General features: G+C 38.4%; 3 protein-coding genes and 1 long non-coding RNA gene across 4 annotated transcripts; 3 read left to right on the forward strand and 1 right to left on the reverse strand.

Moving 5' to 3' along the window:
* Nucleotides 1–2551: 2551 nt before the first annotated feature.
* Nucleotides 2552–3753, forward strand: LOC141590624 (F-box protein SKIP19-like). Its single transcript, XM_074411199.1, has 2 exons — nt 2552–2907; nt 3219–3753. Exons 1-2 carry the CDS (start codon nt 2552–2554, stop codon nt 3751–3753), a joined length of 891 nt encoding a protein of 296 aa, XP_074267300.1.
* Nucleotides 3754–4529: 776 nt separating this feature from the next.
* LOC141592735 (uncharacterized) lies at nt 4530–6174 on the reverse strand. The gene is made up of 2 exons (XR_012521213.1): nt 6058–6174; nt 4530–5865 (listed from the first exon to the last, which is right to left on the reverse strand). It is a non-coding gene; the product is annotated as an uncharacterized LOC141592735 (long non-coding RNA).
* A 4000-nt stretch (nt 6175–10174) lies between these two features.
* LOC141590625 (putative F-box/LRR-repeat protein 9) lies at nt 10175–12038 on the forward strand. The gene is made up of 2 exons (XM_074411200.1): nt 10175–10527; nt 11381–12038. Exons 1-2 carry the CDS (start codon nt 10175–10177, stop codon nt 12036–12038), a joined length of 1011 nt encoding a protein of 336 aa, XP_074267301.1.
* Nucleotides 12039–16515: 4477 nt separating this feature from the next.
* Nucleotides 16516–18376, forward strand: LOC141591313 (UDP-glycosyltransferase 91C1-like). The gene has a single exon (XM_074411636.1). It carries the CDS (start codon nt 16727–16729, stop codon nt 18125–18127), a length of 1401 nt encoding a protein of 466 aa, XP_074267737.1. The 5' UTR covers nt 16516–16726; the 3' UTR covers nt 18128–18376.
* Nucleotides 18377–25227: the final 6851 nt, after the last annotated feature.

Raw genomic sequence — 25227 nt, forward strand, 5'->3', positions numbered from 1 at the left:
CATTAGTGGGCCAACGAAAAATTCAATGGGTAAGTATAATTTTGTCTGTAAAACAAGAAACTCGGTGGGCCCCAAACATTGATATTTCATATTAATATTACCTTATTTAATACTAATAGAATTTCCATACTTATTTGTGCAATCTTTATCACAAGTAAAATATTCAGTATCCTATATTTCTATACACAGAAAAGTTCTAGCTCCAAACATTATAGTGTTTGTATAAAATATAATATAGATTATAGAGTATAATTAATACAAATAAAATCTCCAAAATCTTATGATGTATAAATAAATTTTGATGTATAAATAAATTTTGCCTTTTTAAATAGCATACATACTATTATAACAACAACCCATTTATGTAAAAATTAAAGCTCAATTAATTTAGCCCTCACAAATATCGTGCTTTAGCACAGGATCTCAACTAGTGTATTAATAACATAATACTATGACATTATCACCAAACACTTCACAATCCCGTCACTCTTTCACCCCCATTCAATTTCAAAGCCTAAGGCCCTATTCTTTTGGACTTAATTTCAGTTCTAATAAGTTCAGTTCAGCTCCATTCAGTTCAGTTCAGTTCAGTTCAGCTCCATTAAGTTCAGTTCAGTTCAGTTCAGATCAGATCAGTTCAGTTCAGTTCATATTAGTTTATTTCAACATTACTATTATTATTTTTATTGATATCATTATTATTATTTTAATATTAATGTATTTACTATATTTATTATTATTATTATTATTATTATTATTATTATTATGTTATTTTTTTATTTATGATATTACTATTATATTTATTAATAATTAATTTGTATTGTTTATATTATTATATTTAATATTTTATTATTATTATTATTATCATCATTATTATTATTATATTATATTTATTATTTTATTAATAAATTCATTATTATTAATATTATTCATAAAATATTTATTATTATTATTATTATTATTATTATATTAATAAGTTATTATATTATATTTATTATTTTATTAATATACTCATTATTATTAATATTATTAATCACATATTTATTATTATTATTATATTAATAAGTTATTATATTAGACCTTTTATTATTATTTATTTAGTAGTTATTATTATTAATATATTATATTATTATTAATAATTTTATCATTTATATTACTAATATATTATTATTATTATTATTACTATATTTATTATTATATTACTATTTTATTTTTTATATATCTTATGAGATTATTATTATTAGATTATATTTATATATTATTATTATTAATGAATAATATTATAATAATATTTATTATTATTATTATTATTGGTATTATTTTTATTATAATATTTATTATTAGTATTATTATTATTATTATTATTATTATTAATATAATATTTTTATTATTATTTCAGTTCAGTTCAGTTCAGTCCAGTCCAGTTCAGATTAGTTCAGTTCAGTTCAGTTAAGCTCCATTAAGTTCAGTTCAGTTCAGTTCAGCTCTATTAAGTTCAGTTCAGACAATTTCAGTCCAAAAGAACAGGGCCTAACTCCCAAACCCAACCCTCACTCTTTGAAACCGAACCGAATGACCCGTTAAGTAAGTTCTATATAATATCAAACCACGATTTAATTACGACAACGATATAAATTTGGACAAAAAATTATGACGATTATAAATGAAAAAAAAAAACTTTAAATGATTGTAATTCATAATGTTGTGCTCTAGTTCCCGTTTTCGATGTTTTTTTTTTCAAATCGCTTAACCTGACAAAACGAACGCTACTAAGAAAAAAAGTTAATTGACCAGATCAGTTCATGTGCTTTACACGAACTAGTCTTGGCGGGTCCATGTAAATCACATAAACCGGCTAAAGAGCCGTTCTTCTTTTCTACACAAATGGGTCACCAATGTGTGACATCCCTGGTCTCTTGTTGATCATTTCAACCAACTCCTAAAGTTATCGCTCAACTAGGCTACCTACTCCTACAAAAGGGTTAGGAACGGACATAATAAACCGTCTAATGATGATTGAGTAGGATTTTGCCGAACTCTGTTTCGAATGCTAGCATATTTAATGGTTCTTTTGAGTGGCATTTTGCCCCACCCTTTGTAATAGATCTTTGTACGTACGAGTGACTTTGTATTGGCAAATACGCCATTAACTCCTGATCGGCCGCCTTGATGTAATCGACTTTTGTACATTTATTTACCTAAGTTCGTCTTAATCCAAAAAAAGAAAAAGATTACTATTTACAAAAAAAAAGTGATATTAATTTGCCAAAAAAATCACGGAAAAAATGGTCGTTGTACACTTGTACAGTTGTACTCCTTAGGAGAGGAACAGGCAGTTCGTAAGCCGTATTGTCTCTTAATTGACTCCAATTAACGAGAAAAGGGAATAAATAAAGGGTAAATAAATACGCCATATAAAAGCGTAACTGATTAACTCCTTTCCAAGGCGCGCATGCACAACAGCCTAGAAATCTTGAATACTGTACGCTTGAAAGTTCCAAACTATAAAAATGTGCCAACTTTGTCGTCAAATTTCTTCAATGTACAAATCATGTCGTCTAATTTTCACCTTAATGAAGTTAAATCCATGGATAATCCCGATTCACCCTCGGAGATTTATCGAAACTGGTCTAATTTACCGTTGGATGTAACTCTGATGATTCTGATGAAATTAGGGGCAGTGGAAATACTTGAATCGGTTCAATTTGTGTGCAAAATGTGGTACATTTTGTGCAAAGAACCCTCTTTATGGCGCACTATCCGTATCCACAACCTCGCTCGAGCAAGACGGGAGATTAATCATGAGAAGATGTTGTTCAATGCTATTGATCGTAGTGATGGTCGTTTAATTGATCTCGATATCAATAGATTTGGTTCCGATGAGCTTTGTTCCTATGTTTCTTCTCGGTATGTTCAATCCCGTATACCTGTCTTAATCATTTATTTACCTGTAATAATTAAAATATACTCGAAATTATGTTTAACATGTAACCTGATTATCCGAATAGACTGATAATATTTACCAATGTTATCTTAATTCTTAACCATTAGGAGTAAATAGGCCATAGGGCATAAATGGGAAATGAAGAGGATCTTGACTCGTATTCTACAAGTAATACTCGTACCCATAGCTGAAACTATGAGTTCATATCTGGCTACGGGGCGACCAATGTATAATTAAGTAACAAACTAACGATATTATTATTTGATCACGGCAGATCGAGTCAACTTAAACGCCTCCGGCTTACACGCTGCCGAAACATATCTGCTGATGCTGTGATACAAGCACTTGAAAAGCTCTCTTGTTTGGAAGAAGTTGAACTTAGTTTCTGCCGTTTTCAAGTTGCAAAAACGGTTGCTATTATTAATGCTTGTCCCTCCCTCACCACTTTCAAATTCAACAAGCTCGGCGGCTTTGAAGGTTCCTATGAGGCGTGTGATGAGGAGGCATTGGCAATTGCAGGACGCATGCCTGAATTACGACACCTGCAGCTTATTGAAAATAACATGACAAGTGTTGGTTTAACGGCAATCCTTGATGCCTGTCCTCATCTTCAATCCCTCGAACTACGAGAGTGTTATGAGTTGCATCTTACACCAAGTTTAAGGAAGAGATTATCCGAAGAGATCAAGGATTTACAGTATTCATCAAGTGATTCAGATGAATATAGTGACATTGATTATTTAGGCGGTCATGATGATTTTGAATATTCAGATGATGAAATTGCAGACTATTACAGAAATAAATATTAGTCTATTTCCAAAACAAACGGTTAGGTAAAATTTGTCATTTTCATTTAAACTGTACTCCATTCATTTGAAATTTTGGCATTTTTGGAACTTTGTTTTGCGTATTTTGAATATCTATTGACGCTCTTCAGTTTTTGTTTTCGAGCTCCTGTAGGGAAGGCTATGGAAATGCTAGAAATAAGACATGAAGAATGATCTGTTTTGCTCAGTAGTATTACGGGTTACCAGTTAGACGAATATAGCGATCATCTACATGGACTGTATTTCTGGTGATAATCAGCATGTATTAGACTAATTGGCTTAGTAGTCTGTTTTCTGTAGCAAAATTTATAATGTCGTTGAATATTCAGTTGCTACTTTCCGATTTGCATACATGCATGTTTCTGTTTTGTTCAGTAGGACTACCAGGTCTGTATTGATGACAGAATGACCATTGTTTCTTCCTCATCTTCTTATCTACGGCATGATTATTAGAAATCATAAGCATACTTCATCACCACAATTTCATAATAGTCAAGGCTCAAGGCTCCTGGCAGAAGATATAGTAAAGGCTCCCTTGCGACTAATAGTGGCCGTCTTGTATTTTTTGTGCCCGAAAGATGATTTGTTAGTCTCCGTCTGCTTCTTGTATCGTGAAGTGGCATGATGTGCATGTATCTTGTGACAATTTTCATTGTTGATCGTCCGAAAATAGTCAATTTTTTTTTTTTGACATAGGGATAAGGTGGCATATTCATATACAGGTACGCAAGGTAATATTGAAGATGCGAGCAACATAGTTTCTACAAAACATCAAACTTCATCACCGCAATTTCATTTCTACAATCTTATTATCAACATTGGGTTTTCAGAGAACATGCTTTTAGAATTACTACATCAAATCTTAGTCTAATCAATTTTAACAAAGCATCAAACTTCATTCCCACAATGTCATCCCTTCAATCTTACCAAAACAGACATCATATACTTCCTCAATCTTCCTAACGATCGTCAAATAGTCTGCCACCAGGAAGTTCAACCATGCTCCTGCTGCACATATAAGTTTCAAAGTACGAAGAAATCGGAACTCCATCAAATTTTGCGTCACTCATTCGACCATCCGCCCTATCGTACCAGTAAAACTTAGAAGTATGACGCTGGCGGATTAAAACTTCAGCGGACCTATTGCGACTGGCAACCGGTATGACCCCCTCTTGTAAATTATTGGAAATAGGAATGCTAAACAACTTGAACCACGAATCTTGAACCCCATATTCCATCATTACCCACACATCAAAGCAAGAATCGATTTTATTTTCAAACGAGGAACACAAAAGACCATCAAGTACCCCGAAATCAAGGAGGTAGTTCCTGCGAGTTGGGTCGTAATAATAGCGAGGCAATAGCACATCATCTGTCCATTTCATCTTACAAACATCAAAGCAACCAATCCTACGTTTACGCAAAGACGGGCTCCAGAACATCCAATGCACCAAACAGTAATTAATTACAACCCCGTGTCTGTGCCATCCTTCCACTGAATCAGAGGGAAATTGGGTATCCAGTGTCGTACAAGAATTAGCATTCAAGCTATAAACCTTGGTAATCCGGGTATCAATACCTTCATGGTTACGTTCATCAGTGAAACCCACGACTTTGAAATCGTGGTTAACAGGATCAAAGGCAAAGCCATCGTTAGGATTTACGCTGCGTGTCATATCACAGTAAACTCGGGTAGTGGGATTGAGTAGGCAGTAGGTGTAGACATTAGGGGGATCGGTACACAAAACACCATTGCAGGAGCCAATGATGTACATTGAACCTTGGTCGTGCCAAGTGAAGGTAGCGACGGGGGTGGAGGAATCAAGACGGTAGCAGAGAACGCTGCCGTTTTTATGGATAATAAGGAGATCATCATCATCAGAGGAGCGCGAGTGGTAGCAGAAATACAATTGGATGAATTCTCGAGATGAAATTAGGGTTTGTAAGGATTTAGAGACGCATTTTAAACGAATTAATGATTTGGGAGGTAATTTTGGCAGAATTTCTCCGAAAATAATATCCTTCCCTAGACTCCACATTGATGATCACCAACTATTTTGTAGGTTTTACGGAATAATTGCTGCCTCAAATAAACTGCAGTATATCAGAAGAGGTTCAACCACCGCCACGAGCCGAAACCGAAACAAAAGTAATCAAATTCAACCATCATATTCCAGTATGGTTTCAATTGAACAATAACACAGGGGAAGAGAGGTGCAATTGGAATCAAAAAATAGTTGAAAACAACAATTAAAGTTGAAAAAGGAGAGAATTAAGAAAGTATACCCGTTGTTGATTGATTCTGGTGTTTCTCACATATTGATTGCTTTCCTTGTTCACTGTTTTAGGGTTTTGATGCCTTTTTTTCTCTCTGGCATTTCCTTTTCTGGTTTCTGTGCGCTCATTATAATTGCTACTAGACAGTAGACACGCCCCATTTACCTTCAAACTTGGAGGAGACGGACCTCCTAAGTTACTCACTGACTTGTGGGTAGGGATGTGAATGGATCGGGTTCAGCTCGAGTGAAGCCTCATCCGTTATTCATCCGTCACATTAAAATCTCATCTAACCCACCCGTCATTCATTAAAATTATCATCCGTCATCCATCCATCCATCATCCATGCATGAAACAGGTGGATCGGGTGATAAACGGGTGACAGTGTATATGTATGCTTAAGACTAAAAATATGATAAGACTTTTTATTCTTTACAAAAATTAAGTTATATAATCATTTTAATGTAACTTTTTAGTGTGTATTTTCACAAAATATGTATAATGAGGGTAGAAAAATAAGAGAAACTGAATATTTTGTATCTTAAAAATGAAATACATATATTTTTTTCAAAATCAAAAATAATAAAATCGGGTGGTGGATGGATGACGGGTGAAATAACCCATCCGTCATCCGTTTCATCCATCATCCATTTAGGTCGGGTTTTCGTCCGTTTTTTAGGATCAGGTGGATCGAATTTTGATCGGGTGCGGGGGAAATTGACATCCCTACTTGTGAGTTGTGACGGCCTGACTCGAGGTGGTAAATGGGTCACTTGAATTGGGTAGAGCCGTATAGGTAGGGTTAGTTTGGGTCGGTCGGTTCGGATGTGTCACACGTTTTTGATCGGGTTGGGTTAAAACGGGGCATTTTGGGTTTCTGGTCACTTTAGGGTATGGGTTATTTTGGGACTTTTTCAATTTAATGGCTAAACACTTAATTAATACTATTTTACAAGTTGAACTATCAATTAGAGAATGGTGTAACCAATGAAATTTTATTTTGATATACATAATATTAATATAACTTAGTATTTGTTGTTTCAAGTCATTTTGAGTCATTTCAAATCATTTTGGATCGGTACAATTATAAGTCGGGTCTTTCGGGCCATATCATCTCGAGTCGGGTCAACATTGGGTCGGACAAGGTTCGAGCCGGGTCAAGGGCGGGCCAGGTCAATTCGGATTTCGGGTCACTTTCATGTCTCAAGCCAGCCTTACCGAGTTTATTGACATCATAACAAGTAATAATAATTGAATATATACAATATATAATAAAACTGTTAGAGAATAAGAAATAGAGGAAATTGTAGAGAGATAATAGAAGGAGAAGATTCAATAGCGGTCATCTTATTCATCTCAATAGGGGCATATATATAGTACATCTCAAGAGAGAAACCTAATTACATCAGTATTATAATGGACCACAAAGCCAATGGACATCCACATAAGACATTTCATAACACTCTCCCTTGGATGTATATTACCGAATAACATGCCTCGTTAAAAAACCTTCCTAGAAAACCTCGGTTGGAAAAACACTAGTGAAGGAAAAGACTACAATAATCTTCATATATGCATAATCAGCTGCCTCGTTAAAACCTTTCTATGGAAAACCCAGTGGGACAAAACCATGGATAAGGAAAAATAGTACAGCGCGTGCACACTCCCCCTGATGGTTACATCGCTTGAATTAATGTCAATGTAGCTCATGATGTAGCAAAGTTTCTCGATCTTGGAAAAGCTATCTTCGTATTTGACCAACTTTATAGGTGCCTTCGATTAATAGGAGTCGTTGATTTCTTCAAATTTCATAATATGAAGATAATAATTCATAACAATTTGTGCATCTTCACTTCAAATAATCTTGTCACCACAATACTCTTCTTAAACAGCCACCGCAACCGCAACAAGCGCCTACTCACTGTGCCTTCCCCATAACGTCGACCCTTCTCTGACCATCCTACCCCGACCAATTCGACAACCAACAACCGCTCGTTCAACAACCCAAAATCCAAACCCTAATTGTAAAATTCCATCTTTTAAGAAAAAAAACAGCCATTTCAATCGATTAAACGATGTGTGTTAATAGATTTGTTGATAAAACGGTCAAATTACTTGTTATTTGTTCAAATTAAGATCCATAATTGTTTAATTGGTTAGGTTTTGGGGGAGGGAAAGGAGAGAATTTTTTTAACGGTTTTTTCCCATGGTACCTTCGAACTTTGGCAGATTACACATGATACCCCTCCTTTTAACTTTCTACATATGGTACCCCTGTATTTACACTTTTCTTTCCTAAAATGCCCCTAGCCAAACATCTGTCATCACTCCGTTAGTTTTTTTTTAGTAATGACCCATTTTTTTTGTTTATTTAATACACTAATAATACATAACTCCTTAATTTATACAATAAACTAATTTTAATAACTAAATCCCCAAACCACCCTTATCATCATCATCTTCAAAATCACCCCAAACATCCTCCTCTTTCACCCACCACCATACCAATCACCATCATAATCTTCATAGCTCCCACCACTTGTCATGCCTTCGACGACCACCACGCCGACGCCACCACACATCCACCACCGCACAACCCTCTGAATATCGCCACCACTCACGCACCCCATCACCGACTGCGGCCGACATTCTTTTATTAAAAACAATAGATCTGACGATTGTTGGTGGTTGGAGGGGGGAAGGTGGTTGACGGTGTGGCTGGTGGAGAAATGGCGGTTGGTGATGTCGTCGTCTTTCTATTTTTTTTGGTGAAATTTTTTTCAGATCTGATTTCCTTCTTGATTTCCTTCTTCCTCCTTCCTTAAAAGCATCGACTGCAAATTCAACTCGGATTTCGATGCCTCAATCGAGTCATGGCGACTCGATTTGGGTTCATTTCTGGGCTGCTCATTGTTGTAGACAGAGGTGCGTGGAGCAGGTGATGAATTGAGGTGAATGGTTGAATTGGTCGTTGATGGTGGTCGGGATCTGGAATTAGAAGGAGGTGGTTGGTAATTGACGGTAATGATGATTGATAGTGATGCGGTGGTGGCGAAGTTGTTGATTGCTGGTGCTTGTTGATGGGCACGAGTCTTGGTGGCTTGATTTCGAGGCCGCGTTGGATGGAGACGGAAACAGAGGAGTAGCTGGTGGTTGAATGATAGTGACGATGGTGAAAAGTTGGTTGCTTGTTGACTCGGTTCTGATGTCGGGTTTTCAGACGAAGAATATGGCAATGGTGTTTCGTTAAATGAGAACTGAAACTGGAGGTGATAACATGGGATTTCATGGTGGATTAACTGGCTATTAGATTGAAGTATGGAAATTGTTGATTGAGTTTGCAGCATAACGAAAGAGACAAAACAAGTGAGTTTGTGATTTATGTATAATTAGTGAATTAAATAACAAAAAAAAAGGTCATTAGTAAAAAAACTAACGGAGTGATGACGGAAGTTTGACTAGGGGCATTCTGGAAAAGAAAAACGTAAATACAGGGTACCATATGTAGAAAGTTAAAAGGAGGGTACCATGTGTAATCTGCCAAAGTTCGAGGGTACCATGGGTAGCAGAGATTCTGAATAGTGCAGTTTATTTGAGGCAGCAATTGTCAGCTTCGTGATCAAAACTAGTTTCAACAATTGCAACTGAACTAGTTTAGGATGCTATTTTGTGTACAAATATATATGTTGAGATGTAACACATAAAATTTTTTAATTCTAATATACTTAACCCCCCTCCCTTAAACAAAAAAAAAAAAGAACAAAATAACTTTTAATGGTCAAAATATTCCACTCAAATGTCCGTTTACGATGAATTTTTTTCTAATCGCTTATCCATAGTCAGGTCTAGTTAATAGGGTAACCTTGTGTCCTTGTACTCGTAATTTTGTTTTTTCCCCCCGTATTTTTCGAGGCATTACAACTTACAAGAAGTCAATTGTGTTACCGAATTGAAGTTTTGACACTCTAATTTCCGAGCAAAGGTAGTACTCCGTACGAGTAATTTTTTCCTGTAAAAAGTGTAACCGATAAACACTTCCCAAGGGCGGCATGCACAAGAGACTAGAATTCGACTACTACTATAAAAATGCCAATTTTTTTCGTCAAACTTCTTCAACATTCAAATCATGTCGTCTAATTCAATCCCAAATGAAGTTAAATCCTCCGAATCACCTATGAAAAATTACCGAAACTGGTCCAATTTACCGTTCGACGTATCTCTGATGATTTTTATGAAACTAGGGTCTTTGGAAATACTTGAATCGGTTCAATTTGTGTGCAAAATGTGGTACATTTTGTGCAAAGAGCCCTCCATTTGGCGCACTATCCATATCTATATCCGCAACCAGGTTCGTCTTAATAGGGAGATTAAGTATGAGAAGATGTTGTTCAATGCTATTGATCGTAGTGATGGTCGTTTAACCGATCTCCATATCGTGGGATTTGGTTCCAATGAGATTTGTTCCTACATTGCATCTCGGTATGTTTAATCCTGTCTTAATCATTTATTTACTCATGATTAAAATGCGCTCGAAATTATACTTTTACTTCAGTTCAATTCAGTTTAGCTCCATTAAATTCACTTCAGTGCAGATAATTTCAGTCCAAAAGAACATGGCCTAACTATATATACTGGTCATATTTTCGCATCACTTTCGGTTAACCAATGCATAAATTCTTATTTAGTAAGACAAAAGAATAATGCATAGAATAATAACAAAATGTTTGTCCTATGTATACAATTGAGTGTATATTTGATCCGTTTGATCGTAAGACTATCCGTCTTAATGGGAGACTTACTACAACTAAATAGCTTTTTTTTATCAGTCTATTCGTGTTGGAGCAAGTTTTCCAAATAGTGTGAGACATACGGATTACTAATTAATAGATGTACCATGAGCACTTAGATAAGGGGTTGATCTTAATCAAAGATCTTGTGTTTGAGCTTTGAGACTACAACATTGTTAAAACTCATGAGTGAACTTTGCCGTCGTCCGCACTAGTAGTCCTACCTGTCTTGATCCGGACTCAACCGGATGGTCTATACAAAAAATAACCTAAATGAGAGGTGTATGTAGACCTCTCGATTCCTCTCTCTTTCCGTAACCTATTAAGAGACCTGATTTAATTTAGATAATGAAAAAAAATAGTTTTTCTAAAAAATACTCCCTCTGTCTAGTTTTGAATTTGTCAGTCAATTGTTGTCTTTTTTATTTTAAGAATGAACGTGATGAGCATTTGTGGATTCTTTCATTGGATTCTCCATTTTAAAACATGCTATGTACATTTGTGGATTCTTTCCTTTTCTGTGTGTTATTTATGTCCATTAGCAGGATAAAACTAACCACATTATTACTGGATGATCGCAGATCGACTCAACTTAAACGCCTTCGGTTTTCACACTACCTAAACATATCTGATAATGCTTTGATAGAAGCGCTTGAAAAGCTATCTTATTTGGAGGAACTTGAACTTAATTTCTGTTCTTTTCAAAATAAAAAACCAATCCCTATTATTAATGCTTGTCCCTCCCTAACCACTTTCAAATTCAACAAGCTGGCCAACAGCATATATACCCGTAAGCCGTGTAATGAGGAGGCATTGGCAATTGCAAGAAGCATGCCTGAATTGCGCCACTTGCAGCTTATTGAAAATAGCATAACAATAGTCGGTCTAACGGCAATCCTTGATGCCTGTCCTCATCTTCAATCCCTTGAAATACGAGCATGTTTCCACTTGAAACCTACAAAAAATTTACGGAAGAGATTGTTGGAACAAATCAAGGATTTGCAGTTTTATCCGTGTGGCTCAGCTGTGGATTATGACCATTTTATTATAGATTTTCTTGATGATTATTGTGGTGAAATTAATTCAGACGATGAAAATAATGGTGCGGATTATTTGTGTGCTTATGATCAATATGTTGATTATTGGGGTTCTTATGATCAATATGCTGATTACTCAGATGATGAAATTCCCTTCTATTATTAATAGATGGAAATATTAGTCTATTTCGTGAGACAAACGTTTAGGTAAAAATTTGTTATTTAACTGGTTGATGGACCAAGATTTGGAGAGTGCAAGGCAAAGAACCGTACGTATGGTGGGGGGCTTAACCACGGGGCTAAAGGTTTCTCCACAATCGACACCAACTTGTTGTGTTTTTCCGTCACCTACAAGACGAGCCTTGTATCGCTCGAAAGAACCGTCAGAATTTATTTTATGCCGAAAAATCCACATTGAGCGTATGACATTAACATCCGGAGGACGAGGAACCAAGTCTCAAGTCTTATTATTAATAAGAGCAGCATATTCGTCGTTCATAGCCAACTTCCAATTATGGTCACGGAGGGCCGATATGGGATCACGAGGTATCGGGGATATGGGCTCGGTGTGACTGAGATTGTGAGGTTGGGTAGGCTTGACATACTTGGGATTGGGTTTAAAAATGCCACGATCAACGCGTGTAACGGGCTTAGAAATCCGGGCAGGTTCGTTTTGTGGAGGCTGTGACATGGAGGACGAGGGAGGAGGTGACACACGGGTGGATGGGTTTGGTGTGATAAGTGGCTGATGGTGGTCAGGGGTCTGGTCGTGTACACCAGGGGACGGTGAACCGGGGTCGGTGTGTGCAGGAGTGGACGGGGATGGTATCATATGGCGAAGAACATACGAAGAGAAGCCGTCATCTAAGAAGTCATAGGTGTGATTGTCGGAGCGATGAGTTCGGGAAAAAGGAAAAATTGATTCATCGAAAATTACATGTCGACAAACAATTAGTTTATTTTGCGAAATATCAAAGCACTTAAAACCACGATGATTCTTAGGGTACCCAAGAAACACACACGGAGTGGACCGAGGTTGCAATTTGTGAATGGTGGTTGCGGGAATAAGAGGATAGCATAGACAGCCGAACACGCGTAAGTGATTATAAGTCGGTTGACGACAATAAAGGACTTGGAGCGGTGTTTGATAGGCTATAGGCTTACTTGGAAGTATGTTCATTAGATAAGTGGCCATGTCAAGGGCGTGATGCCAAAAAGAGACGGGAATTGAAGCATGAAATAATAAGGTACGAACAATGTTATTTACGGAACGGATTTTACGCTCAGCCTTTCCATTTTGAGAAGAGGTGTGAGGGCAAGATAATCGAAAAACGAGTCCATGCGCATCACAGAATTTTCGAAAAAGGTTATTGATAAATTCGGTTCCATTGTCACATTGTAGGGATTTTATTTTACGCTCAAATTGGGTTTGGATATAGGCATGAAAATTTAGTAGGACAGAACTCACCTGTGATTTTTTTGCAATAGGGAATGTCCATAAAAAATTGCTATAGTCATCCAAAATAAGAAGATAATACTTGTGACCCGATGAACTTAAAATTGGCGAAGTCCATAAATCACAATGTAAAATATCAAAAGGCAAAACAATATGAGATGTTGACATGGTAAAAGGTAAACGAATATGCTTTCCAAGAGAGCAAGATTGACAAACGAGTTTAGAAGAGTTCAAACTACAATCAATTAAATTATGCTGTTTAAGAGAAGCTAACACAGGAGCACCGGGATGACCCAGTCGATCATGCCAAAGCGATGAGGCCAGAGCAGCAAACGACGAGGCAGGTAAGGCTTTATTGCTAGCAGCGGAAATGGGATAAAGTGCGCCCCGACTCTCACATCTCATTAGTTGTGTCCCCGTCCGTAGGTCCTTCACACAAAAACCAAAAGGGTCAAATTCAACACTAACGGAATTGTCGGTTGTAAATTTTCGTACTGAGACTAAATTTTTGACTAGTTTAGGAGCATGTAGGACATTTTTCAGAATAAGGGGAGGGTGCGGTTTTGGTAAGTGGGTACTGCCGTAACCGGAAATTGGAATCGATTGACCATTACCAACAATTATACCATTTCGTTTGCTCGAATTAATGAAAGACTTAAGATTACCTTGATCCGCCGTCATGTGAGATGTCGCGTCTGTGTCCATGTACCAAGGCTCTGGAGGCGTCAACCCAAGAGTGTACATAGCTGCCTCAATATCTGTCTGAGATGGGGCAGACCCGGCAGCGGCGTATGCTTGGGCAGGCCGAGGTCCTAAGATACCAGGCTGAGAGCGAGGAGACATCCCTGGTCGAAACCAAGGAGCGGTAGGATATGGGCAAGGCGGGTATCCCCAAGGAGCAGGGGTCCACGACCAAGGACCATAACCACCGGGCCATTGTGGCTGTCCCGTGCCCTGAGTCGGCAGAAGAGGTGTCGTACCTTGAGAAGAGGATGCGGTTTTGGAAGAATTACCCTGACCTTTACCTCCCTTGGATCCGTTACCCTTCTTTTTGCCGCCTTTATTCCCCTTGCCAGAGTTACCAGACGCGGGTTTGGACGAAGGTCCACCGCTGTCACTGTCACTTGATCCACGAGCATAGTTAGCAGAAGATGAACCCGTGGCAGCCTGTTTCGCTAAGCCTGCCTCTTCGAGCGTAAGCATGGAACGGGCTCGATAGAAAGCTGGTAGCGGATCTGCTTGACGAATGATGGTGCCGACGCCATGATAGGCTTCGGTAAGACCCGAGACTAACTGTAATACAAGACGACTATTAGACACGGGAGAGCCAACATTTTTTAATTGATCCGCCAGCGACTTAAGGCGTTGACAGTAAGCGGAAGCAGATGGAAAATCCCCCATTGAGATGTGGGAAAACTCTTGTTCGAGTGTGACGGCTCGAGAGTTTTTATTGTCTTGGAAGATGTTTGCAAGACGATCCCACGCGTCCATGGCTGTGGAGTCTTCCTCGACAATTGTTTCCAACAGTTCGGTGGTGACAGTGGAATAAATCCACTGAAGAACTGTAGCATCCAAAGTCTCCCAGAGTTCCTTCTCATCAGCCGTCATGGGACTCTTGGCAGAGGGGGCCTTAGGCTTGATGATGTGGTGGAGAACGCGATTGGATTTCGCGTGGTTGGTGAAGAGAGCAACCCAAAGTGGATACTGATCGTTGTCCATACCGAGTGTGACAGCGATGTGGTTCTTGATGTTGTTAACGGCAAGTGCAGGATGAAAAGAGGACTTTGCATCAGGAGCCATGATGATTTGACGTGAGGTCGGAGATTAGAGAGAGAGAGAGAGAGATGTCGAAGGAGGAGATCGACACTAGGGTTTAGCGGAAGCGATTTTGAGAATCGTGCCCTAGGAAGCTGATACCATATTAGAATATAATTGCTTGAATTGTATTGATATCAAAACTCAGTATATGTACAAGTTAGGTAGCGATAAATAAGGAACTAAGGGGGTGTTTGGTTGGACCTTTTGGAATGGATTGGAATGGATTCAGTCCATTCCAATGTTTGGTTGGAGCATTTTGGAATGGAGTTAGATACCTGATGGATTCTAACTCCATTCCAACCCCTGGAATCCCATACCCACATCTCCCCCCAAGTTTCCAACTCCATTCCACCCAACACATTATTATTCTCATTCCCGGATTGAACCAAACAACTTTAAACATGTATGGGGTTCTAACTCCATACCTCCTTGGAGTTAGAATTCATTCCATTCCATACCACATGTTTGAACCAAACGACCCCTAATATCCTAGAGAATATGCAAAAGATATACACGAAATCATTTAGCAAATAATTAACATATTTACGATATTCTATTAGCACCCTTCTCGACTACTTTTGCATACTAATTACTAAATTTCCATTTAACTGTAAACTCCTTCCATTCAACTGAACTCCTACATTTTTCAAAATTTCTTCCGCATAATTTTAATAACTATAGTTAACCCACATGACTGTTCAGTTTTTGTTTTTAGTTTCGTGTAGGGAAAGCTGTGGAAATGCTGGAGAAATTACCGGAAGAATGATCTGGTTTGCTCAATAGAATAATCATCACTTAGACGAGTATGGTCAAATGGATTATATGTCTGTTACCTGAAGCAATGTTTTGTAATGCTGTCATATTTTCAGTTGCTACTTTGGCCTTACAAGCTCTCTGAAAGCCCTTGTAGGTTTTATTACCCTTTCATATCAATGACGGAATGACCAATGCTTCTTCCTTTTCTTCTTTTTCTTTTTCTTCCCTATAGTATGATTAGTAGGAATATACTGCCATGGGGTCGCGCGTCTCGCGCTCTTTATAATTAATGATCCATGGTTAAAATGATTACCCTGTGACATTAGGCCATTAGCAGTATGACAAATGGGTATTTTGTGAGGGGAAATGGTATCCGTCTATACGTATAGACGGATAGTGTCCGTCTATAATGAGAATTTGTGTTAGCAGTAATTTTATCCTCTGGCTGACATATAGACAGGAATTCATTTGGACCAACCAAATAAACAAATATATCATTTGGTATTTCCTGTTTCCTGTGATCTGCAATTTGCAATAAACAACAAGAAGTATTCCGTATAAGACTATGACATCCAAGATTGAATATACAAGTAGCCAAAGGTATAGACGGCTATGCTTTCATTCATATTCTTCAATATAATTTCCTTAACGTTTTCCTTTTTTGAGTGTCTCATTTATTTATTTACGTTTTCATTTTAAACAGGAAAAGTTGACAATATTCTTTCAGAATTGTAAATTGCTTTTTCACTTTTTTTAAAGCATATCCATGAATTCATCATCATCTTCATTTTTCCCCAAATCCTGATATCCGAACTTTCAAAACAATGAAAGCTAGCAAGTCTCTCAAGGTGGTTATGGTACCATGGTTAGCCATGGGTCACCTAACACCATTCTTAGAGCTCTCAAAGTCCTTAGCCAAAAACGGTCTACAAGTATATTTCGTAACAACCCCAAACAACATCGCTAGACTCCCGAAACTCCCACCAAACTTAACATCTTCTATAACCTTAGTAAGCATCCCTTTACCTCACCTAGACGGTGTACCCGACCAAGCCGAGTCTTCCATGGACGTACCAAGCATACTCCAACCCTTGCTTAAAATGCGATTTGACTTGCTCGAATCACCCATCTCTGCCTTCCTAGAAGAGGTCCAACCCGATTGGATCCTATACGATTTCACTTCGTATTGGATCCCTACTATGGCAGCTAAGATGGGTGTTTCTTGTGCGTACATAGCATTGTTTAATGCTGCTTCGCTCTCGTTCATAGGACCTCCGTCTGCGTTGTTAGGAAATGTTCGCTCGTCGCTAGACGATTATACTGTTGTGCCTTGTTGGATTCCTTTTGAGTCTGATATTGCTTATCGACCGTATGAGGTTGTCAAGTTTGAACATTCGGTAGATGCAAGGATAGCTACCTCAGATACGGTCCGGTTTGGTAACTCTATAGCAGGATGTGATTTTGTAGGGATTCGAACCTCTCCCGAATTCGAACCGATATGGATTAATCTCCTTGAGAAATTATATGGGAAAATTGTTCTTCCAATTGGGTTCCTTTTCCCGGATTGTAATAATGATGATAATGAAGATTTAAATTGTGATAATTGGGCTTTTTTTAAGGAGTGGTTGGACCGGCATGAACCGGGTTCGGTTTTATATGTTGCATTTGGAAGTGAGTCTAGTTTGACCCAAGAGGAAGTGTATGAATTGGGCTTTGGATTGGAGCATTCAGGTGTGCCGTTTGTTTTAATACTCCAGGACCCACCTGGGTCCGATAAAAATGTAATTGATATGCTACCGGAAGGGTTTGTGGGCCGGGTAGCGGGTCGAGGATTAGTCCATCGAGGTTGGGCCCCACAAGTGAAGATTCTAAGGCATCAGGCGATTAGAGGATTTTTGAGTCATTGCGGGTGGAACTCGGTGATAGAGGGACTTGGACTAGGTAGGGTGTTGGTGTTGCTACCTGTGATGAATGATCAAGGACTCGTTGCGAGGTTGTTGGTCGGTCAAGGACTCGGTGTGGAGATTGAGCGTGGTGAGAAAGATGGGGCATTGAGATCGGAGAGTGTGATTAAGGCAGTGCGGTTAGCAATGGTTGAGAAAGAGGGGGAAGAAGTGAGGATTAAATGTAGGAATATGACAAGTGTTTTTGGGGATAATAAGTTAAATGATGGGTATATCGAGGCTTTTGTGTCTTATCTTGAAGAAAATAAAAAATCAAAGTAGATGAGGTGTGAATATAATGAATCTACTGGCTGGTTTATATCTAGGGACTCGGAGTTGTCGGAGCTGGAGAACTAATAATACGAATATTATGTACCCTGTATTAGAATACCTCTCAAAGTTTAGACACGTTGAAAATTCTTCAAGATTCGTCTATCTTAAAAAGTCACTTGCATTATACGTCCGAGCATATTGTGTTACTACTCAATGAATTGATTAATGACCTCATGTATCATGTATTTGCGTATTACAGTGAGCGTGTATATTCAAACTAATAGCCTCTATCTATTTTCGAGGGCTTGTGTAAGGCTCGACTCACTTTACCCGTCGTAGCTAATATATAAAAGTGCCTGAGAGATCAGGATCTCTTTGAAGATACGAATGTATACAAATTATATTATAGTCGTATCTTTAAAGAGGTCCTTCTGGACGATGTTGAACTCATGTTAACCATGCATAACACGAGTGCTTAAACAAGGGATAGCCTGCCTTTTTCTGAAGAAAGATTGCTTTAAAATGGATCATGATATGTTGTCTGTCTGGGGTCTAGACCCCAAAATGATGCTGCCCAAGTCCAGTTATTGCCTATAAGGCTATAACAAGGCCCATAGTTCTATGCCATGTATGGGCGTATGGCAGAAAACTTGAAGCAAAGGCACTATCTCTTGCCTACACGAGACGACAATAACATGCAAACCACGTATATCAAGTTAACTACCCTTTTTATCAGGGTGATAGACTGAAAATCTAGAATGTATAGTCTGAGGCCATAAATAACTCTCACACGATTGCTTTTGCTAACAACTTGGCAAACAGTTCAACCGGGTGTCCGGTTAGTTCGGGTCGGGACAATTTCGGGTTTACAAGAGTAGGGTCGGGTCAGGCCGGACCAACTCATTTCCAGATTGACTATTATTAAATTATTGATTGATAATAATCGGTTTGTACCAATAAATATCCGGATATATATATATATATATTAGTTCGGTCAATTCGGGTTTGTGTGAAACTCGGAACTTGAGTTTGGGTGTCGGGTCGGTTTATTATTAGGAACGGGACATTCGGGTTAGGTCGATTTAAAAGACCTTTCACTCAAGTTTTAACTACTGAATTTCATCTTTGCGAGCTTGAATTACTATGTTATAAGGAATCGTAATGATTATTCATTACTAAACATTGCACGTGTTTTATACTAGTTACAAACGCATTAATCTTTAAAAATAATGATTATTCATTAAATATTTGTGTATATTAGAAGTATATATAACAAGCAACGAACGAGGAACAAACTAGATTGATAAAGTAAGGAAAGTTCTTTTACACCAAGGAACGAAGATGGTATCAAAATAATTAACATAACGAAGAAATTGTCGGAAATGTAAATACTTGTGTAATTAAGACGGTTTTACCCAAATTTATCATAAAACGAGATTCTTTAAATAAACACTTCTACCCCACTAATAGGGTTGTGTTTAATTCGGATCTGTTTTACAATTATATTAGTGTGTAAAACCGCTTGACACAAGTCTAACTCGTAGAAATGTGGTGTTGTTAGGTATTCCGTATTAAGGAGCAATGGTTCCGGTTATCTTAGCAGTGTCTCCAACTTTGAGTTTGCCATCCGGGTTTGCATCAAGGTTTCCGGAAATCTTAGTGTCTCCGACTTTGAGGTCGCCCTTCGGGTTTGGATCATCCAAAGTTCCACACCCCTTAGCATCAAGGGCGGAGGACTTACCGCAAAGAGTAGATGGATTATTTGAGGTGCCTTGAAGCGTTCCAACACCGGCCGGCAGTGTTACTTTCCCTTTAACGATAGGCTCAACCGAGAAAGCCACTGTCACCAGAATCGCGGCTATAGCCAACCACAATGCGCATGAGTACTTACTCATCTTCATCATCTTCTTTGCTATTACTATATTATAAGTGCTTTAGAAATATATGGAATATTTTAAGGTATGTAAGAGTTGATACAAAGAGGATGGTATATAATGCACTCATGCATCCCCTTTATATACTACTATTGGTATAGAGACTATATATTCAGCTAGCCGGCTTGTGGCATTAAAATTACATATACTAGCTTAGCTTGCACCCAGCTCTTACCTCCTAAAATATATCATTTCTTTTATTTCTTTGTGATTGTAATCTTAATAGAATAGTACAGAGTTCAGCTTTTGACTTTGATCGAAGTTAGGGTTCGTTTCCATAGTGTTAGTGAAATATATCCTCGTTGGTAGGCAATCTTAAAATACTACCACTGTAAACTCTCACTGGTAGAGTTAACTTGGCTCATCAGTTTAAATGTGTTATATATATTAAGTGAGCTTGGGTACGGTTGGTACGGCTCATTTCCTTGTTTCCGTCATTTGTTTACCTTTGATTTTGCCAAGGGAATTAAAAGAGGAATAGGCCAATTATTACATAACAATTACGATTTACGTGGACTTAATTGAGTGTGCAGGATCACATTGCTCATCAAAGACATTCCTAAAATAGAACAGTAAACAATTGACTAAAACACTCCAAAATGAAAATATGAAATAGATATACAAATAATCGGAACGGGGGAATATATGTGAGGTAGTGGTATTAATCAAAATTAATGACTCATAAACAAGGCAAGCATCCAAACATGTAGCCTACTCCTTCATTATCTACTCTTTGTGTTGGTCGTGCTAAGAGACATGGTTGGTGATCCGGCCAAAAACTATTAAAATAGGTTATACAACTTATATCCAGGAACTAAAAGTTGTATATCATCATAAAATATTTAGATTTTGATTTGTTTGTGATTTTATTTTGGTTCTTACTTTTTCGAATGTTTGGCCTGCAGCTTCACAACATGAGTGTCTAACAAGATAACATATTGATAAATGTAAAACTTCTTCAAGCTCTACGTAAGGTAAGGGGATTCCATTAGAATGTGTACAAACATCTCGAAATGAAACTAATAGATATTATGCTAATCTGTTTTATTGTGTAAATAATCATAATATCTCATTTAGTTAGGGAGAATATTGACTCTATAATATTATCCTAACTAAATGAGATATTATGATTATTTACACAATAAAACAGATTAGCATAATATCTATTAGAAAAAAAACTTACTTAAATTTAATATAAGGGTATTTATGACTTCGTCCCTAAAACAACCAATTTAATACCCGATCCAAATCAGCAATTTATTATATGATGGGAGTTACCTCTTATCATGAATACAAACACTATTCATTTGGTAATATACCTGCCTTTCTTTGGATCTCTCTCGCATTATTCATTTTATTGCGTCAATCACTAAATTAAGACCTCTTTGATAATACTCCTTCCGTCCCGGTCATTTGTTGTCCTTTGGTTTTGACACAAAGACCAAGGAAAAAGGAGAGGGTCAATTATTAAATGACATGTGGAACAAATTTAGTGTGAATGACCAAATTATTCATCAAATGCATTCCTAAAATAGAAAGGACAACAATTGACTGAGACACCCAAAATGAAAAAGGACAACAAATGACCGAGATAGAGGAAGTACTATGGAACAAGTCCTGAAAAGTTGAAACTAAGGCGGTACAATACCGTACCTACTTATACCCGCTCTATTTACCTCCTTTCTTTTCCCAAGTTGGCAAAAGTTAATGTGATGTGACACGACTAGAGATAAAAGGCTAGAGAGATAAAATCCTCTCTAATAAACCGCCTCTTTTCCTTTTCCCTCCTCTTGAAGAAACCTCTTCCTTGCCTTCATCCTCTCCGTCCCTACCACTCCTAACCCCCTTCGACTCCACCAGAGATTCGGCCGTTCCTTGGCCGGTCTCTGGTGGTCCAGATGCTTGATCATGGTTTCTTCTTTGCCGCTTAAGCCACCGGTCTTGTACGTCTCCGTCAACTCGTTGTATGTTCTTTCCTTGTAATTCGTCAGATGCGTTTTTATTTGGGTTCATCGCAGATGTTTACACCGCCGCTCTTCTTATTGTCTGATTTATAGAACCTTTTATCAGTTTCATAGCTTTGCTCGTCCTCCTTTCTTCTCTTAACTATGACTTTAATTCAAGCGGCGGTTGTCTTTTTCATAGCTCTTAAATTATGATTTGCTCAATCTTTGACGTCAACTCACCTCAATATCGAATTTATTTGGCTGTGTCTAGGTCTTACTCCGATCTCATTTGTCTTTACTTCTCTTTTGGTTTGTGTTTGCTGCTTTTATTGAGTTTATGTCATGCTTTCTTTGTTGATGGAGTTGGTTTTATTTAGTTTATTGAATGTTTTCACAAATGGTTTGCGACTTTTGGCGATCTTCGTCTTCGCCTGGTTTATGGTGGTGGCTTATCGGTCTTTGTCTTTCTGTGATTAAGATCTTTTTGGAGGTGGTGTTTTGGGCCTGGTAACGGCGGTGAATAAATTGGGGGCAGAGGGTTTCTTCTGTGCCTTTTCTCTGTTTCAGCATCCTTACCCTTTCTCCATTTCTTTATCCTTAGGCGTTTGGTACGAGAAAAGGGTAAGGGAATGAGATCAAGAAAGGGTAAGAAGGGGAAAGGTATGAGATCACCCCTAATATCCTTTATTGTTTGGTTGGATATTAAAGAGAAAGGGAATCGTCATGATTAGAACTAACTCCACCACCTGCCACCGCCATCACGCACCACCTGTTACCACTATCCACACCGATACCACCAACAGTAGCGTCGCCGACGGCACACCATCGTTTCCTCACCGACAACCACCTCGCCATTCCCCTCTCCCTTGTCGGACATCAAAACCCAAAGCCCCACAAACAATTAAAAATAAGCCACCACCCACGAAACCGTCGTTTCCTCACCCTAATAAACACAAGATTTGGTGTTGGTGTGGTGTTGGGGAAGAGAGATTACCGGCGAGGGAGGGAGTTTCGGTGGGGTGGGAGAGTTATTGAAGGTGTTGGTGTGGTGTTTAGTGGTTGGGGATGTGGGGTGCAAATGGAAAGCAAGGGTGGCGTGGAGAGGCGATGAGTGGGCCGGTGAGTGGGCCGGAATAAGGGACCGCCGGCATCGCTGGTGGTGGTTGTGTCGGTGTGGGAGGCTGTGGTGGGTGTTGGTGGTAGTGTTTGACGGTGGATGTACGGATGTAGTAGTGGTAATAGGGAGTAGGAGGGAAACTGGGAAAAGGGGTTATGGGGTTACCGCGCGCGGGGGGGGGGGGTGAGTGGGTATGGATGAGAATGGTTTTGGGGATAATGGAGGGTATGGGTTACCCTTTGTTTGTGTCAAACAAACAACAAGAAAAGGAATCGACCATTTTCATTCTCTTTCCCTTTCTTAAAGCCCCCGAACCAAACACCCCGTTAGTTTTTACTTTCTTCACTCTTTTGTTTACTTATGGCGTATCAAATAATTTTAATCGGTCTCGAAGACATGTTTCGTGGAGATGATTGTTCCAAGATGGATGAACTCATTCGTCCAGCTATTATGAAATGTGGGGATCCGTCGCTTCAAAGTGTTGGCATCCTCAAAGATAAGGGTAACACGTTTTTTAAAATGGGCATCATACCACTGGCTTTCTTTCACTACAAAATTGCTCTTAAATTTCTCTTGCTTATGGGTACCCCAGCTATTTATGACGAATCTTCTGCCACTACTCTTGCCCTCTCTATCTTCCTAAATTTGGCAGCTTATGATCTGAAAACCCCTGACTATGAACAAGTTTGTTGGTATTGCTCTTTGATATTGTTGGTTGATCCTTCAAACGTTAAAGCTGATATACGATTAATTTACTTCTAATTCCCTCTTTCTTTTATGCATACCGACTCGTATCGAGTCGGTTTCGGGCGTTTTTCCTTGCATTTTGTGCCCAATGCCCGTACTTGTTACCTTGTGTATCCTTTTGTAGGAAACGATCCAAGTATGGAGAAATTGGGGCAAGAAAGGCACCCAATTGCCTTTACATGAAGAAGAGGTGAAGAAATGAAGACTGTGTGTTTTTGTTTTGCAGACCGTGCAAGAAATGGGTCTAGCCACCGGCAAAACACACCCGCAGAATCCCTCAAGTTTTTGAAGAAAAGTTGAAGATCGTGTTTTGCCGGCGGGCGTGACAAGAACCGCCCACCGGTAAAAAGCACAAACAAGTGGAATTAATTGAAGAATTTGGTGAAAAACAAGCTTGACCTCACTGCCGGTAGGAACACCGGCAGCCGGTCAACCGGCATTTCACACATCAACAAAGAAGAAGAAGTCCTGAAGAAGGTGTTTTGCCGTGAGGGCAAGAATGCCCACCGCAAAACACGGATGCCAGACATTTTAAATCCTTGCACGGTTTTGCCGGTAGGAGCACGGTTTTGCCAGAGAAAGTAAGAGACGATGAAAACAACAGTGACGGCGAGATGATAAAGCGGCGATGAGAAAGAGAGAAAGAGACGATGAGAAAGAGAGAAAGAGACGATGAGAAAGTGTGTTTGCTGTGTTTGTGTTTGTCTGTGTTTGTGTTTGTGTTTGTGTTTGTGTTTGTGTTTGTGTTTGTGTTTGTGTTAGGTTATGTATGTGTTTTGTGGCTGTAGCTGATCTGTGTTTGTGTGGTTTATAGTATTGAAAGTATTGACAACGGTTGTTCAACAACAACCGTTGTCAAATAAGTTTTAACAACGGTTGTAAATAAATAACCGTTGTCAAATACTTATTAACAACGGGTTTAAAAATACCCGTTGTGATTACTTTTCACTAACATTGCGCCAATTTTGCTCCAAATTATTAACAACGGTTGTGCAAATTTGACCCGTTGTTAAAACGTATAACAACGGTTATATAACTATACCCGTTGTAATTAAGTTTAGTAAAAATCGCGCCATACATTCTACAACGTCTATTGTGATTTTCGTGCATAAACGTTGTTAAAGGGTCGTTGTAGTTGCTTGGATTTGTAGTAGTGTATGGATTCCGAGAGTGGTTCTGTGTCTTGCAAGGTTGTGAATGAGCCTGCAACTGACACCATCTCCTCAGCCTCCTTAAATTCATCTCAACTCAATTTTACCAACAAGACGAAGCCGCATAATAAACTAAATCTCTCATCTCAAGACTATGAAAGTTTAATGCAAGGAAAAAAATTTAGAGTTCTTTCACCCAAGATCCATGTCTACC

Source organism: Silene latifolia, chromosome 7, assembly GCF_048544455.1.
Source record: "Silene latifolia isolate original U9 population chromosome 7, ASM4854445v1, whole genome shotgun sequence".
In the NCBI taxonomy this organism is placed as follows: domain Eukaryota; kingdom Viridiplantae; phylum Streptophyta; class Magnoliopsida; order Caryophyllales; family Caryophyllaceae; genus Silene; species Silene latifolia.